General features: G+C 39.5%; 1 protein-coding gene across 1 annotated transcript in view; it reads right to left on the bottom strand.

The window, feature by feature from the left end:
- COL4A4 (collagen type IV alpha 4 chain) overlaps positions 1 to 18,141 on the bottom strand; it is a 131,544-nt gene that overhangs the window by 57,057 nt on the left and 56,346 nt on the right. Inside the window, exons 22-27 of the mRNA XM_036758314.1 lie at positions 16,045 to 16,117; positions 13,572 to 13,678; positions 8,201 to 8,384; positions 6,438 to 6,506; positions 2,522 to 2,629; positions 1,494 to 1,712 (exon numbers count right to left, since the gene is read on the bottom strand). Coding sequence (XP_036614209.1) covers positions 1,494 to 1,712; positions 2,522 to 2,629; positions 6,438 to 6,506; positions 8,201 to 8,384; positions 13,572 to 13,678; positions 16,045 to 16,117 — 760 coding nt within the window. The remainder of the gene's footprint in view (positions 1 to 1,493; positions 1,713 to 2,521; positions 2,630 to 6,437; positions 6,507 to 8,200; positions 8,385 to 13,571; positions 13,679 to 16,044; positions 16,118 to 18,141) is intronic.

The following is an 18,141-nucleotide window of genomic DNA, read 5'->3' as shown; positions in this document are numbered from 1 at the left end:
CATAAAACTTTTCATATTAATGAACATCCAAACACAACATACCCAAGGTCCGCTGTTACTTTGCTTCTCACTATTGTGTGACTGTGGGAAGTTACCTCTCTGAGCTTCAGCTTCCTCCTCCCCAAAATAGGGATCAGAATACTATTAGTTCCTAACTCACAGGGTTGTGCTATGAGTAAGATAATGTATGCAAAAAATAACAACCTGCATTTCTATAGTGCTTGATGCTTTGCAAAGCACCATCCATATGTGATCTCATTTGCTCTCCTGCATCATACTGTGAATCCTTGAAGGCAGGAACTGTCTTTTGCCTCCTTTTGTATCTCCAGGGCTTAGCACAGTGCCCACCACTGAGTCTGGCAATAAATGTTTATTAATTGAATGACTGATCTTCACTTTACAGATAGGTAAACTGAGGCAGACAGAGGTTAAGTGGTTTGCCCAGGGTCACACTGCTAATTAGATGTCTGAAGCATAATTTGAACTCAGGTCTCCTTGACCCAAAGTCTAGCACTCATTTAATCTCTCAGGGTCTCCAGCCAACTATCTTCGGATAACTTTTTGTAGTTATTAAGTGTATCAAGTGTTGTGTTTGCTCCTGGGGATACAAATAGAAAAGGTGACAATCCCTGCTCACTAAGAGCTCTCCAGCTAAGATTAGAGGGACATAAAACATATTCATATACACACAGATGCATACACATATATATATATACTACATATGTGTCATGTGTATATATGTGTATGTGGATATGTATGTATATATGTGCATCCTGGGCCATCTCCAGACATCCTGGTGAGTATCAGACCACTGGACCCGGATGGCTCTGGAGGAGAAAGTGAGGCTGGTGACCTTGCACAGCCCTCCGTCACTCAAATCCAAGTCAACTGCAAGTCATGTCATCATTTCCCTGATGTCATGGTCCTCTTTGAGAACGAAGGACAAACACAACACAACAATGTACATATGTATTGGGTTTCAACTGCAAGGTACTCGGTAAACAGTGATTGTCTTTGAACTTCACCCCTATTTTCCAGCAGCTGTGAAAGGTGAGCCTTCTGTCTTATTTTGCCTTGAACCAGACGGGTTACTTCTTGCCATCACCTGTCGCATGTCCCATACCCTCTTCTTCCCTTCCCTGGTAGCCCTGCTTAATATGTATCTTTCGCAATTAGAATATAAGTTCCCCGAGGGTGGGGATTGTCTCACTTAAATTTGTTTCTCCAAAGTTTAGCACAGCATCTGGCACATGGAAGGCGTTTAATAAATGCTTTATCTAATCGAATCTATTCTAGAACCATTTACCTATAGAGGCAAATTCAGAAAAATGTTGAATATCACTAGACCTTCATAAGGATAAGCTGTCCTGTCAAAAGTTTTATGCTATAGATTACTCAAAGCTAATCCCCAGTATCTTCAGTGACCAATCCCAACATCCTCTCATGCTCAAAGTTCCACCACCACCACCATCATCACCAAAAATTGTATGTACCTGTTGCTCCAGGAAATCCCGGATTACCTCTGAGCCCCTTAAACCCAGGCAATCCTGGAGGGCCCATATTTCCTGGAAGCCCTGGTAGGCCATAAGCAGAATCCCCTGGCATTCCTTTTTGACCATTGATTCCTGGTAACCCTGGAGGGCCTGGAGGACCAACAGGGGCCGACCCCTTTTCACCTTCAAGACCTGACTCTCCAGGGTCACCTCGAAAACCTATTTAATAAAAGTAAATGTTACACAGTAAAACATGAAGTACTAACATATTGTGATAAGAATAAAGAGGCTTCAAAAATTTTGCATCTTCTGAAAGTGTACACTAGCTAATTTGGTGTTGTTTTTCTCTTCACTATATTCAGGCAAGGAAGTTGTACATCCTCCTTTCTAGTAAAAATCATCAATATGTCCTGTTTCATCCTCTGATGACAAAATGTTTACCTTGTACTGGACTGATTTTTTTAAATCTTAAATGAAAAGAGAATTCTTTTCATATTTACAATTCTTTTTTCCCTACTTAATAGTATTTTATTTTTTCCAGTTATATGTAAAGATAGTTTTCAACATTCACTTTTATAAGATTTTGGGTTCCAAATTTTTTCTCCCTCCGTCTCTCCCTTCCCCCTCCCCAAGACAGATAGGTTATACATGTACAATCATATTAAGCATATTTCCACATTAGTCATGTTGTGAAAGAAGAATCAGAACAAAAGGGGAAAACCACGAGAAAGAAAAAACAAAAAGAAAGCGAAAATAATATGCTTCTATCTGTATTTAGACTCCATAGTTCTTTCTCTGGATGTGGATAGTATTTTCTATCATGAGTCTTTTGGAATTGTCCTAGATCATTCATATTTCACATTTTAAATAGAAGGAACCTTGGTAATTATACCCCTATTCTAATCTAGCAGAACCCAACAGACAGAGTAAGCATTTCATATATTTAAAAAACCCTAATACCTTAAAGTTAGCTTTCATGCATTTATTGATCCATATTCCCAAAGAAGGAAAAACATTTTTTCACTTACCAGGGGGTCCTGGTATTTCTGATATTCCTGGTTTGCCTCGTTGGCCTTTCCACCCATCAAATCCTGGTAGCCCAGCTCTACCTGGGGGACCTGGGAATCCCTTAGGACCTAAAGAAAAACAGTAATGACCACCAAGCCTTTCTGGGGAAAAAAGAAAACTCCAAAGTAAACACTAGGAATTTTTTTCCTACACACAATATCATGTACTAAACAAGAGTGTTTTATATACTAAATCTTTGATTTCTAGAAATTAAAAGGTTTGGCTGATCTTTCCTATCAGTTTTTATGAGTCAGACTAGAGGAGAGGTGTCAAACTAAGGCGATTGGGAAATGTTAACAAAAATAAGTTAAATGCAATACAACAGAGAAGATGGTAATATGTGGTTCTCTAAGTCACTATAAGGCCCACAGGGATCCTGGGTATTTGAGATTGATACCATCCGACTACAGGTATGCATGTTTTCCTAGAGAATGACCTTTTATGAAGCCATGTAACAAAGGACCCAAATTCAATGCCTTTATTAAAGATCACACTATAGGAAACCCTTCATCATGTCTTCCTATGCACAGTTGGTTACAGGTATTTTGTAGATTGGGAAAACTTCTGTGAAGGGCAAGTCTGTCTGGGAAACTGATGCCAAACTTCCTCCGTGAATCAGAACATAGAGTTAAGTCTCCAAATCCTCTGCTGGCAGGTATTGTGCTTTGTGCCTGTTGTGATTAATGGCGGGCAACTACCTCCACTGAAAATGGATTGTAAATTCTGGCTTACGCTTGGAGTAGGGGGAGGCTGAAATAAGAACAAGAACAATGAAAAACCAATTGCTATTCATTTCATTCAGGGATAAGCTCCCACAAAGATGGTTGTTTTTGTTTTCGTTTCATCATAATGGAAGTGACCCAGCTCCGTGTTTACATGACAACCCAGCAATCAGTTAGAAAATGAAAAATTTGGGCAGTCATTCGAGAAATTGTGTTGTCTACAGGACACTAAACAATTGACGTGATCAGTCTCTTCATAGATTGAACGGGCGTGCCATTTGTTTTAGAACTACTGGGGTACGGCCTGAGAATCAAAGAGCAGGACAATATGGTGTCAACCCTTCTACTTCCTTCCAGGCCTTCTCCACCTGCTTGTCGCAAGAAAGGCCAAATTCAATGGCTATATTAGTGTTTATAGAAAAAATATTTGGAAGGTCTGATTAATTTTAGGAAGAAACATACAAACAAATAAATCCAGGAGATAAATTTATGTATATATTATGTAGGCTTGGCAGTCTTAAATTCCATGCCCTCAACTGCCAGCGTTTTGCAGATAACTGTGAAATCTCTATTTCTAGGCTCTTTCCTCATAACTAGGCCTTTATCACCATCTCAACTAGGTAGCCCAGTAGATGTAATGTTGGATTTGGAATCTGGAAGACCCATGACTCTGAATACTGCCCCATACACTTAATACCATAGTGGCCTTCAATGAGTCACTTAACTTGTCTCTGTCTCCGTATCCCCGTCTGTAAAATGGGGATCATAATGGCTACACTTCAAAGGGTTTTGTGAGAATCAAAAAATATGACATATGTAAACCACTTTGCAAAAGATAAAAGTCCTATATAAATGCTAGCTAATATTACCTCCTTGCAGGACCTAGAGAAACACTCCAAAGGCAGCATGCCCCAATCACATTAGCTTTCTCTGTAAATTTGTTTCCCTATGACTTCACTGACACAGCAGAAACTTATTTTTAAGCAGGCCTGTGATTTTCATCGGTATAGGGGAGCTCCCAAGGAGGCAACTGCTTTCATTGATACAGATCTGTACCCCTTCTACAACTTATAATCTTAGAAAGTTGCCAGGGGAGCCAAGAGATTAAAGGATCTTCCCAAGATCACATAGTTGTTATATGTGAGAGGTGGGTCTATGAACTCAGATCTTCCTGGCTTCAAGGTCATCTCTCTAGCTGCTCTCTCACACTCTATTCATTATATGCCACTAATTACCCTGGGAGAGTCATTGCTAGACCCTGTTTTTTGACATCTAGTATTTTAGTCAGTCCTTTGTTCCATCAGATTTTTATTATCTACCATATCATGTTGCCTTTCTTAACAAATAAGAATAATAAATAATGTTATTTAATAATATGTTAAATGCTGAAATTGACTCAACGGAAAGAAAAAAATCACTTCAAATGAATCATGAACTAACCAATCAAAAAGCATTTAAGTCCCTACTATGTGACGAGCACTGTGCTGGGTCTGAAGGTCAGATCAAGTGTTTTTACATGTGGCTGACTTTTCAGATATCTTTAATAAAAGGATTGAGGATCTTAGAAAACCAGGATATCAAAAATCTACTTATAAATTAGGCCAGCTAGGTGGCACAATAGAGTGCCAGGCCTGGAGTCAGGAGGACCTGAGTCAACTCCCAGCTATGTGACTCTGGCCAAGTCACTTACCCCTCTTTGCCTCAGTTTCCTCATCTGTAAAATGAGCTGGAGAAGGAAATGGCAAACCACTCCATTATCTTTGCCAAGAAAACCCCAAATGAGGTCATGGAGAGTCAGACATGACTGAAAATGACTCAGCAATAACACTTATGAATTGGTAGAAAATGAACAGCTATCTTTAAATCCCCGGGGTCACAGGGATAATCAATGAGTTAGCATATAGAGCTCTCTGGTCAGAATTTAGTCCAGTTTTTTTATAGGCTCACAGCTTTAGAGCCAGATGGGGTGTTAGCGGCTATCTAGTCAAACCCCTTCATGAGGAAACTGAGATCTAGAAATGTTACAGGACTTACCCAAGGTCACACAGCTGTCCAGTATTAGAGGAGGGATTCTAACCTGATCAGGTTCCAAGTCTGATTCTATAAGCCCTGTACCAGAAAGCCTCCCTTTGGGGCTCCTACACAATGACCCTGCATTCTCTCATTGTTTGGGACTTGGTTCCTATCAAGATACTACTAGAAGACACCCTGTTTTCCAGAGCTAAGGCCCAGCAAGCAAGCTGTGCCCTGAGCTTGATGTAACAACAATCCCTTTAGCTCACCCCCTAGATGAACTCAGCCAGAGCAAAATCCCCGAATTGTTTTACATGATTATTGTATTACTTTGACCAGCACCAGGTGTTCCCCGAGCTCAGACCTCCAGTCTGGTCATGACATCCTGCTATGAATCAGACTTGCCTCATTGTTGCTGTCACTCCTCATTGTCTGGGCTACAGCTCATTGCGTAGCTGTTGGTATAAATATTGAGATTTGCCCACACTAGATTGGGTCCTCCCACTAGGGGTGGGGGGCTGGCACGTGTGTCTAGTTTCCTTCTTGCTTGCAAGTCATTTCCCTTGCTATAGGAAATAAACTTCTATCTTAGTCTCTGCACAATTGTTCTTGCCTGCTGTCTGTCTCTGGACTCCACAGGCTAAGAGGTTCAGTCCAGGTGACACTCCTTAGTATTATATTTTAAAACCTTGTTGGGAGTATGGATCAGTGAGTGGTATGCTGCTCAATGTTTAACAACCATCTCTCCAAAAAATAAAATTTAAGCACACATAACAGTTTACTCTGTATTTTTTTACTTTACTTTGTATTATTTACATTTTCCCATCACTTTCTTAAGTCTTGACAAATGACAAAACAGTAAATAAATCCCTGATCTATAGCATTTGCCAATTTCACAAAATTTAACAACTGGACCTCTGGAGCCAGTATAAGCTGGCCTCAGCATACCACTGACAGATGCTGATCCCTGCACTTAAGACTCCAAAAATGCATTTCCTATTGCCCTTCCAGAAGCTCCTTCTTTAGGATCTAGTCTGAGTAAGTTGTTAAGATGGTTTCTAAGCAGTTTAAAATTAACCACTCATGCTACTTATTTTTATAGCAGCAAGATGAGAGAGCTTCTTCTGAGTGATGTACTTACCTGGAGCACCAGGAACACCTGGAGCACCAGGGCTCCCTGGATAGGGGGAAGGACAAGGATAGGTGTCACCTGAAGGGAAAGAAAACAGACACTTTCAAATACCGGGTGTTTGGGGAAAAAATCCAAGTGGCTCTGTTATTGAAATATTAAAGCTGATGTCACTAAACTGCTGAAATTCTTTCATGTATAGCCAGGCTGCATGGGAAGTCGAGGGGAAAAATAATTCCAGATTTGAAAGGAACCTTCAACTTGCTTAAGTGGTTTTGGGGCAAAGTCTTTGACGCTGAGTTCGAGAAGATGCTGGCTTGAAACTTGATATTTCATGATCAAAACATTTACAGACACACCAGGGAAGGGTCAGAAGTGTTTTATGACGAGCAGCATGAAATATTTCTCTCCATTCTCTGGTGCCTATAAATATTCTTTTAAAGAATACCATGTGTTTGTAATAACAGATATTTTAATATAGGATCATGTGAAGCTTTGATAAGATGTGGTGTATATTACAAGGAGTTCTGGACTAGTAGTCCAGGGACTTGAATTCTCATACCAGTTCTGACATTAGTTGACTATGGGACTTAGGTTTTATCATTTCACGTTTCTCCATAGCAAAAGGAGGTTGAATCAGATGATCTCTATGGTACCCCCCAGCTTTGATGTTCACAGAATCACAGATTTAGAACTAGAAGGGGCCTTAGGGGCTGTTTAATTCAACTCCCTCACTTTACAAATAAGGAAACTAAGGTTGGAGCTGAGTGATTTATCCAAGGTCATAGAGATAGCAAGGAACAGGCTGGGATTCTAACTAAGGGCCTCTGAGTCCAAATCCAGTTCTCTCTGCAACCAAATTGGAATTTTGGGAGAAGTCAGTAAGTCAGTATGCTGTGCTGATTCCAGAATCAATGACCTGTCCATCACAGTGGAAATAATAAAGTGTGACACAGTACCCTGCCTAGTCAAGATATTTCACTGCATGGGGATAAAGAAAATGTAAGATGCTAATTTCATGCAGCTTCCAGATCTTTATTCCTTTGAACTTTAGCTGGTACCAAGCTAATGACATTGTAAGTAAATTCCAAATTAAAACACAAAAACATTTTATCCCCTGAAAGCCTGGGGTGGGGCGGAGAGGTTTGAATGAGAACTAAAAAACATGTACAAATGATAAAAGGAAAAGCAATAATATCTGTAGAAAAGTCCTCTCTTTCCCCCCTACCCTAAGGTTTCCAGGAGTTTGATCCAAAGGTCTGAGGTCACTTCAGCACCATTCTTTGGAATTCATATAAATGTCAAGGCCTACATTCAAACGGCCTTGTTTGTCCACCATTAGAAGGCCTCTGAATGATATCCTGGGTGATAGTCAGGTAGGTTTCAGATGAAATACTAGAGTCTGTGATTAGGACAGCCAGGAATATCTCAAAGGCTTATACAGAAGAGATATAATATTCTGAAATCTCAGATCTTCTTTAATTTTAAAATATTCAATTTATCTAGATAGGAAGGAATGAAAAAGCCATTTGGACCTATCAAAGAGAAACCACAAAAAAAGCTATCTGGCTTTTTCAAGTTTGTTCTATGAACTGGCTGTAATTTCTTGTTTGCATTTTTTATTATAATTCTGCCATGACATTCTTGAATGTATTTTTTGGAACTTTAATCCTAAAACTCTGCCTGTCATTGCCCCCGGAATGACTTAGTTCTTTGGGGAATAAGGTCATTCATCAGTTTTTTACTTTTTTCCATATGTCAATATTTAAATTTACCTTTCTGACCTTTGGAACCTGCTGCTCCCCTCACACCAGGGTGGCCAGGGCTCCCTGGCCCACCTCTCACCCCTTCTGGGCCAGGAAATCCCAAGCCTGGAGGCCCCATTGGTCCCATCCTTCCAGGAGATCCTGGTGCTCCAGGAGATCCTTCCTCACCGGGGATTGCTCCGCCACAACTGCCCTGGGAATATTTCCATCATCAGTCAGTTCCATCTCTTTTTTGGTAATGTCCCAATTAGTTCAAAAGTACTTGTTACATAAATTTCCATCTTGTGTTAATTTAATCAGAACAACTTTCTGCACAACTGCATTTAAGTCCAATATTCAAGGTCTGGCTGTATGAAAGACTCAACTTGTCTTCAAACCCATCAGTTTAATCACATCTGGTTTAGGAGAGAGGATAACTCAGATGACAACTGGTTTTCATCAGCTCATTTTGTAATAAATTAAAGTTGAATAATGACTGCCAGATGACTTTGTTTACTATTGATTTGTAACAATATTATAATATTCAGTGCATAATAATTTTAGTTTTAGTATTAAAATTATAATTTTATCTTATGTATTTAGAATACTTTATGGTTTTGAGATCACGTTCCTATCAATTATCTCATTTAATCCCAGTGACATTAGGGTAGGCATTGGTATTCCTACTTTACAGATTTGGAAACTGAGGTTTCACCTCATACTCATAAAATTGGCAAAGATGATAAAAAACAGACACAGACAATGGACTGTTGAAAGGGTTGTGGGAAGGCAGGCCCACTAATACAATGTTTGTGAAGTTGTAAAATGTTCCAACCATTCTGAAAACCAGAATGGTATTATGTGAGAAGTCTTTAAACTATTCATACCCAGCTATCGAACATACACCCTCAAAGAGGTCACTATTCTTTGGAATTCACAAAAATGTCAAGGCATATATTGAAATCACTCTGTCCACCATTGGAAGGCTTCTAAATGACTTCCTGGATGATAGGTAAGTTTCAGATGAAATACTAGGTGTTTTGAACACCCAGGAGTATCCCAAAGGATGGTAGAGAAAAGAGAATAACTCTGAGATCTCAGAAAGAAAGTCCTATATGTAACAAAATATTCAGAGTAGCACTCTTTGTAGCATTGGATACTCAAAAGGAAATTATTAACTGGAGGGATATCTGAACAAATTACTGTTGCATATTAATGTAATATGAAATTGTGACTATAGGAATTCAGAAAAACATAGAAGTCATAGAGACTAAAGAAAGCATATCCAACAGAACAACGTAGATGACTATAATAATATAAATGAATAAATTTTACTACTCAATAGCAGTATAATGCACAATCTCAGTCCTACAAAGAGATAAAGAAACACACCTGCCTCCACTCAATAAAGAGGTGGAAGCTACAGATATTAAATGTATGTTGTTAGATCAACTTTGTTACAAGGAAGGGTACAATGGCAGTAGGAGAGGTAAGGTTGTTAGAGAGATTGTTAAAAATAAAAAGTAGCAATAAAACCTTTTTTTTCTTCAGTTTTCAGTGGCTTCCTATTGCCTCTAGGATAAAATACCAACTATTCAGCTGGGCCTTAAAACACTTCACAATCTGGTTCCATTTTACCTTCTATAATGGGTCCCTTTTTCAGTCCACCTAGATTTGTCAGCTGAACTATCTCATAAATCAGGAGAGCCTTCCATGGAAGCCTCCATGTGAAATAATCCCTGTACAAATTGTTCTTTAAAATCCTTTCAGGAGGCCTGAAGATTCAAAAGATCATGGGGTCAAACCCAAAATCTGTCAATAAGCATTTATTAAATGCCTACTATGTGTCAAATGCTATGTTAAGCACTGGGGATAATCCCTGCCCTCCACAAGTTTTCAGTCTAATGGGGGAGACAACAAGCAAATGAATATGTGCCAACAAGCTAAATACAGGATAAATAGGCAACAACTAACAGAGGGAAGGCAATAAAATGAAGAGGGATTGGGAAAGGCTTCCTGGAGGAGATGGGATTTTAGCTGGGACTTGAAGGGAGTCAGGAGGCAGATGAGGAGGGAGAACATTCCAGACAGAGCCAAGAGATGGAGTGTCTTATTTGTGGAACAGCAAGGAGGCCAATGTCACCACATCAAAGAATCCACTGCAAGAAGTAGTGTGTAAGAAGGCTAGAAAGGTAGGGGTGGGGCAGGGCCTAGATTTTGAAGGACTTAGAATGCCAAGCAGATGACATCATATTTGATTCTATTATAATCCATTAGTTGTAAGCTCCTTGAGAACAGGGGTTGTTTTGCTTTTTTATTAATTGTATCTCTTGTGCCTAGCACAATGCCTGACACATAGTGGGCATTCCATAAATGTTTATTGGATTATTGGATTGGATTAATACTGGAGGTGATAGGAAGCCACTGCAGTTTATTGGAATGGGGAGTAGTAGCATGAATGAATCAACAGACTGGATATGGGGGAAAGGCGGTAAGAGATAGCAATGAGTTGAGTATGATGCCTTGGTTGACAACCTGGGGACTGGAAGGATGCACGGAAAAGTTTGAATGGGGAGAGAGTTTAGAGGGAAAAATAATGGGTTTAGTTTGGGGCATGTTGAATTTGAAATGTCTTCTTTGTATCTGGAGACAGGAGACAAGATTCAAAGGTGATTAAGGACAACAATAATGAAGAAAGCTTTCCTACTTTTTATTTTCTTCTGGCTTTCAGCGGATATTTCACTTTCCTCCCAAATAATACCTTTTTTTCCATTCTGGACTTACCTTGTCCTATAGCCACATGTTCCTGATTCCCAGGGACCAGAATATTGAATGGGGTCCCTAACAGCATATTACTGAACAAATATTCAGGAAGATCTCTCCTATTAACTTTCCCCTGGAAGATATTTCACAAAGAACTGTAGAAAAAGGAAAAGCCCTTCTACTTTATAATCATCATTTTATCCCTCCACTTAGCTAGGTGTCAGAGGTGATAAAGTGCTGAACTTGGAGTCAGGAAGACTCGAGTTCAAATACATCCTCAGACGTTTCCTTGCTGTGTAACCCTGAGCAAGTAACTTAATCCCTGTCTCAGTTTCCTCAGTTCCTGTCCTCAGTTTCCTGTAAAATGGGGATAATAAAAGCATCTACTTCCCAGGGTAGTCATGAGATCAAATAAAACAGTATTTGTAAAGAACTGCCTAGCACAAAGACTGGTATATAGTAGGTACTTAATAAATGCTTGTTTCCTTCCTTCCTTTTTTTTAAGAACATCAGTATGAAGCAATGTTGTGGCTCACAGTCATCTCCATGTCCTGTGTTCTCCACTTAATCATTAAAACGTTTGCGGAAACGAGCAAATATTCCAAACCTTTTCTCTTTCACTTATTAAACTGTCAGCAACCTTCTTCTGTCTAGGAAGGGTGTTCTTAACCTGGAGTCTGTGAACTTGATTTTTAACAATTTTTTGATAAATGAATTTAAATATAGTTGGTTTCCTTTGTAACAATCTGTATTTCATTTTACGCATTTGAAAACCTGATTCTGAGAATGAAGAAGCCTTCACCAGACTGCCCAAAGGGTCCATGACACAAAAAAGGCTAAGACACCCACACCAAGACAATCATTTGGAGGAAAAAAAATACCCAGTAGGAAAAGCCCTGATCCTTACATGGATGGGTGACTGGTGAACTATCTGGAAAGCCAAAGGTTGCTTCTCATCTTTGAGACAAAACAGAGGTATGTGTTAGCGGGTAGAAATGTATATTTGCATCATTCTAATTTTGAGTAACTCAGTATTGATGCTATCTTTCTGTAAAAGCATATAGCTGTGGTTAAGAGATCTTTTGCCCCTTTTTCTCCACTGACCAATGCAAGGGCAAAATCCCAACTCTGAGGAGACTCTTTCTGATGGGAAGAACCTATGTATGAATAAGAATTAACATGCTAGCTCTGTGTTTTAATTAAGGGAAACTGCTTTTTTGCTTTTTCTATTAAATTAACCTATCCCAAAGTACAAAAAAGCATATGTTTTTCTACCAATTGTTAAGATAAACTGATTCCCTGTTAAATATTTTGTCCATGAACACTTGTACGTAATGCTTTCAATATGGTCTGATAATTATATGAGTTTAGTTACGAAATCATTTTTATTCGAGTAAGCAAACACACATATATATTTTTTTGTGCTCTGCTCCTGTTAAGATGCCCCAAGAATATCTGGTCTATCATTAACCATGTATTCCTAAGTCTTCAGGGCCCCTATCTGTATCTTGTATAAGACCATCGGGCAGTTAATTGTGCTCCAAAATATCCTTCCAATAAATTTGGGACTCCCATACATTTTGGGACTGGCCATCTCAATTTTCTGATGTGGCTGACTTGTCACAAGTTCATTCATTGAGAAAGCATTTACTACTAAAGTGTGGGGGGAATAGTCTAATTACCCCCTGCCTCTAAATCTCGAATACAGTTTTCCAGGCTTATTTTACATTACTCCTTTTCGTGTTTCCTATTTTTAGACAAACTGTTCCCAGAACTCAGCCTTCCATCTCCTTTCTCCATCTTTTGAAAGGGCTACACACCATACTTGGTCTCCATTCTCTCTACTTCTGCCTCTTGGAATCTTTAACTTCCCACAAGTTTCAGCTGCGACACCTAAATGAAATCTTTCTTGATCTCCCGAGTTCATGCCCACTGTGTCACATTAGCTTGGTGTTTACTTGTTTGTCTTACATGTTGTATGTCCAAGTAGAATGTAAGCTCTTTGAGGGAAGGAATTGTTTATGTTTTTGTCTTTGTATCACTCCCAGTGCTGACAGAGCAGACACTCAATATAATATGTTGATGGAATTGAATTTTTGAATTGAATTTTTCTATCACCAAATTCAGAAATTCCAAGCAATTTTAATATTATTCCTTTGCCTGTTCTTCACTATAACCAAAGACTCGCTTTGTACGATAGTTGGCTAGTATTTAGGGTTCTGTTTACGTCCATGGAAAACAGTAACAGTAGCTTCCAAGGATTGAACCCACGACCTTGGCTTCATTCACGTCATTTGCCAACAAAATGGGCTAAGCAGCCACAAGCTTCAGTCAATGAAAGCTTTGTGGATGAAAGGGCCACACAGAGGAGGGAATACAAGGGCAATTCTGCTGAGAGAGAGGCAGAAAAGACTGTTATAAATGAACTGCCAGCCATGCTTTCAAACCATCTCTCATTTAGTGATTTATTTGGAAATTATGCATCCTTATATAATGATGAATTGAAAAATGACCCTCATTGGCTTATAACATGTGAACTCACTATTATTTATTTACAATTTAGCAAACTACCAAGAAGAACTTTCACTCGTGACCACACAAGCTAGGAAAATAAAGTAATGGAAAAAGTTTCACATACTGGAAGACCTGGCTCGCCTTTTTCTCCATACAGTCCATTCTGACCAGGAAGCCCTTCCTGCCCTGGATATCCAGGAAGCCCATGATGCCCCTTTTCTCCTTTTCTTCCTAAGAAAAGAAAAGAAAAGAAGGACACTCCGACCTTTAAATTAGTAATAGGTAAAATGAAAAACAAGAAAATAATAAGAAAACATCCAGGTTATACATTTTTTTTTCTAATTTGACTTAAGCTCTACATTTTCTTCTGCCAAAACAAATCTTTATCAAAGTTTAAAACCCATAGAATGGAACCACATTGGGATTTTGGAAACCTTCACCTGTGCTAGCACCCTACTAAGTGAAAAATTAGTTGCTAATTCTCAGTGTACCACAAGACAGCTGTAGAATTGTGGCAAGAACACTCATTCTAGAGACTTAGGCTTAAATCTCCATTTTGGAACTTAATAAATAACTCTGTGACCTTGGTAAAGTCACACTCTCTCTGAACTGTAGATTTCTCATCTATAAAATAGGGATAGTAATACTTCTGCTACCTACTTCACATGGTTGGGGTAGGGATTACGTTAGATGCTATAAATCGCTGCATAGGGATATTGTTATCATTTGTTCTCCCTCTCTCTCTATGGCCTAACATTGAGGGACAGATCCAAACCTGAGCAAAACTGAGTCAGTTTCTCTATAGTCCCTTCTAACCTGCCCTTTCCTCCACCAGCTGATGTTACCCATACCCTCCCTTATTGCCCCCAAGTACCCTAGGTCCACATGTTGCCCCTTGGTTGTGGGTCCTATAGCCCTACACTATAATGACCCACTCACCTGCACCTGCCCTCCTTAGGTAATGTTTCAAAACTAAACTCCACTCTCCTTCCCTCCTCTCCAGTCAATTTTCCCCCCATTATTTCAGAGCCTTGCACTTAGCTGTCCCTTTTGGAAAACAAAATCTTGAACTCATTCACTCTAAGTTCAATGTGTTTTCCTCTTTCAAGGATATCTGGACTTTAACAGGCGATGCATAAAGGTACAATGGTTTAATACAAAGAAATTAATTTCTAACAATAGACTCTCAGACAGAGATATGGGATGCGGGCAGAGGAATGCTAAAAGCAGATATGAGCTGATACAGGCAACTCCCTGGCCAAGTAAGGCTGGTAAAGGAGCATTATTTGGTCTGGGTACTATGGGAAAGTCTATTATCTACACAACCTATTCCCATCTTTTTAAGGAGGTGTCTTAGGACAACAAGGACTCTCAATAGAAGGAGGGCACAAATAAAGGGTCACTATCCAACTCAGAAAAAAGCACTAAGGATACAAAGGAAGAAGAGAGAGTGAGAGAGGATAGGGAATGATCAGAGAAATGCAAAACCAGCTGAAGGAAAGGATAGGCCTAGGGAAAATAAAGGGATCTTGCTGGAAAGAAGAGTAATGGATAGCCCAGGAGCAAGGAAGCAGGGAGCAGGGTTACTGAGGCCCAAGCTAAATATCTCAGCTCCAAGGGAGCACAGAGTCCCAGAAGAAGCAGAAACAGGGGTCCCCAACAAGTTTGCTACCAATGAACCAAGAAGAAACTTCATCTTTCTAAAGGAAACACATATTCTCTTCAAACTCTGACATTAATGAGTGGGTAAGACTTTTTTTCTGACACGGTGGGCACAGTAGAAAGAATGCGGGACTTGAGGTCACATGGTCTTGGTTTGAATCCCACCTCAGACTCTTGCCAACTATGTGATCATGGGTGAGGCACACATCTTCTTAGAGATTCCTTTTCATCATCTATAAAATCAGTAGATATATGTGCATATACATATGTATGTATATATACATATACATGTGTGTTTATGTGTATACACACACACGTATACCTTAAAAGGCTGTTTTAACGATGAAATGAGATAATGTATGTAAAGTACTTTAAAAACTGCTATATAAATGTGAGCTTGTTGTTACATATACATGATAATATGGACTGTATCCTTCTTATCATAATGTATACATTATCACTATCTCCTGACCACTGTATTAAAATGGATTCCTATCATACTTAATAAATACCAGGAATGGAAAAGGAATCTTTGCATCAATCCCCAGTTCAGCAAAATGAGGATCCAAATGCTGGACAAATATTTATTTTGACTAGTGAAAGAGTTGAGTTAGGAGGACTCACCATGTACCCAAAGACTGTGAGGAGGCCAGTAGGTAGTTTTAGAGATCTCGACTATCCTAATTACTATGAAAAGTTATTTACTGTCACAAAGGAACCCTAGGAGATGAAGAACAGAAAGAGGTTTTGATAGTTGCCTTATAGCACCCACCACGAAGGTCATCATTGTCCATAAGCACGTACTGAAGACCTCCTCAGTGGGTGGATCATCCGTGAATGGGATGAAGGTGCGGATGAATCACACAAAACTAGAAGGATGGTGGATTCATGCATTATTTTCAAAGTGACAGAAAGTTTTTTAAAATTGGATTTACCTTTGATCCTTGCTATAACCATATCACCCCTTTCTCCTTTAGGACCAGCTAGCCCCGAGGTACCAGGTATTCCCTTTTGAGAAAAAGAAAAAGTGAGTTTATAGGTAAAGAGCAAACAACAGCTCCCATGATGCTTAGCACCCAGTCAAAAAACCACCAAACATTTATTAAGTGCCTACGATTAAGTGCCAATGTTAAGCACTGGAGATTCAAAAACAAAAATGAAAAGTCTTTGCCTTCAAGGGGATTTCATTCTATTAGGGTTGATAACATATAAGTAAGTGAGTATGGGGGAAAAGAAATTAATTCTATCTTGTATATGTAGAGTTTGATATGCCCGTGGGATGTTATGTTAGAAGTATCCAATAGAGTGTTAGTGATATGGGAATAGGAGAGAGACTAGGATCTGGAGGTAATCTGCATAGAAATGAGAATGGAAACCCATGGAAGCTAATAAAATCACCGATAACGAGGGTGTAAAGAGAGAAGAGAAGAGAACTTGGGACAGAATCTTGGGGAATACCCATAGTTAGGGGATGGAAGATGGGTGATGAATCAGCAAAGGAGACAAAAGGAACAGTCGGTCAAGCAGGTGGAGAACCATGAAGAGAGCAGAGTCATGAAAACCCAAGAGAGGGCATCCTGGAAAATAGAAGGGTCAACGGCATCAAACACTACAAGGAAGTCAAGAAGGATGAAGAATGAGAAAAGGTCATCAGGTTTGGCAATTAAATCACTAGTAGTTTGCAAAGAGTAGCTTCATTTAAGTGATGATGTGGAAAGCCAGATTGCAAGAGGTTGAGACATAAGTAAAAGGAGAATTGCAGGCACCATGTAGATACCTTTTTCCATGAATTTGGCTGATAAAGGGAAGAGATATCTAGAAAGATAGGTATAGTGTAAAGTAGGGTATAGTGAAAGATTGCTAAAGATAGGGGAGGTCGGAGCCTGCTTATAGGCAACAGCAAAGGAACTAGTGGCTGAGGAGAGATTAGTTGGGGAGGGGGTGTGGGTGTGAAGAGGTGGAGAGAAATCCACCATAGGAAATAGGATGGAGTGGGATCCAGGATACCAGTGTAAAGATTGGCAGATACTGGAGCAAAACAGAAGAGAATAGAGGATTATATCCAGGGATTTCAAGATGTAGAGAAGGGGAGAAGAGGAAGGGCATAAGGTAGAGCCCCTGTTTTCTTTGTAAAGAAGCTAATTTCTCCACTGAGAGGGTAGTGGAGGGTATGAAAGGAGAGAGGAAATTTTAGAACAGCCACCAAGGACAATTTGATAGGAAGTTAATTTAGGAAGAATAAAAGGATGTCCTTACTTCAACGAGGACCCAGTTGAGATTAGATGACATGAATTAGTGATGGACCCAATCAGCATTGTTGCATGCATTCCCCTAGCACCGATCAAAAGCACATGAGGAATAATGGAAGGGGCAGATGATGAGATAATCCAAGGTTGGAGTTTGGCAAGGCATATGTTTCAATAGGACAAAGGGGGCAAGGCATTGAGAACGGTGCAAAGCTAGAGTGGTTAACTACAGGGTCAAGATTGGGAAGGGAGGAAAGTGAAGCCAGAGCAAGGGGGGAGAGAACACTGGGGGAAGACTGAAGGGTAGAAAGACCACAGGGCATAGTGAAGAGGAATGATAGTTTAGAAAGAATGAGGCATAGGAAGAAACAGAATGACAGGTTACAGTCTGAAGAATTTCTAGTTCTTGATCATGGAACTCCCCCTAGAGGTTTCCTAGGGTGACAACATACCCAATCTCATCAATCTTCAGTAATATTTCACTTATCATTTTCTAGCAACTTCTACCACTTTAACTTCACTATAACTCTCTCCCTTAGATCTCATCTGCTCCATGGGTTCAATGATCACCTCTATGCAGATCACTCTCAACTCTATAAAACCCGCATCTATTTATCCCCTGAGCTCTTGTACTAAGATACTACGAATCACTGAAAAACAAACATGTCTCAAACAGTTGAGATCTCTCTCCTAAGTCTTGTCATCCTCTCAACTATCTTTTCAGGACTTTTTTCACATAACTTCCTTTCTCACCCTCTAGGTTAAATTTAAACTAGATTGCTAACT

Source organism: Trichosurus vulpecula, chromosome 4 (assembly GCF_011100635.1).
Source record: "Trichosurus vulpecula isolate mTriVul1 chromosome 4, mTriVul1.pri, whole genome shotgun sequence".
NCBI lineage: Eukaryota > Metazoa > Chordata > Mammalia > Diprotodontia > Phalangeridae > Trichosurus > Trichosurus vulpecula.
Note: the sequence above shows the minus strand (reverse complement) of the source record. Positions and strands in the feature narration are given on the sequence as shown.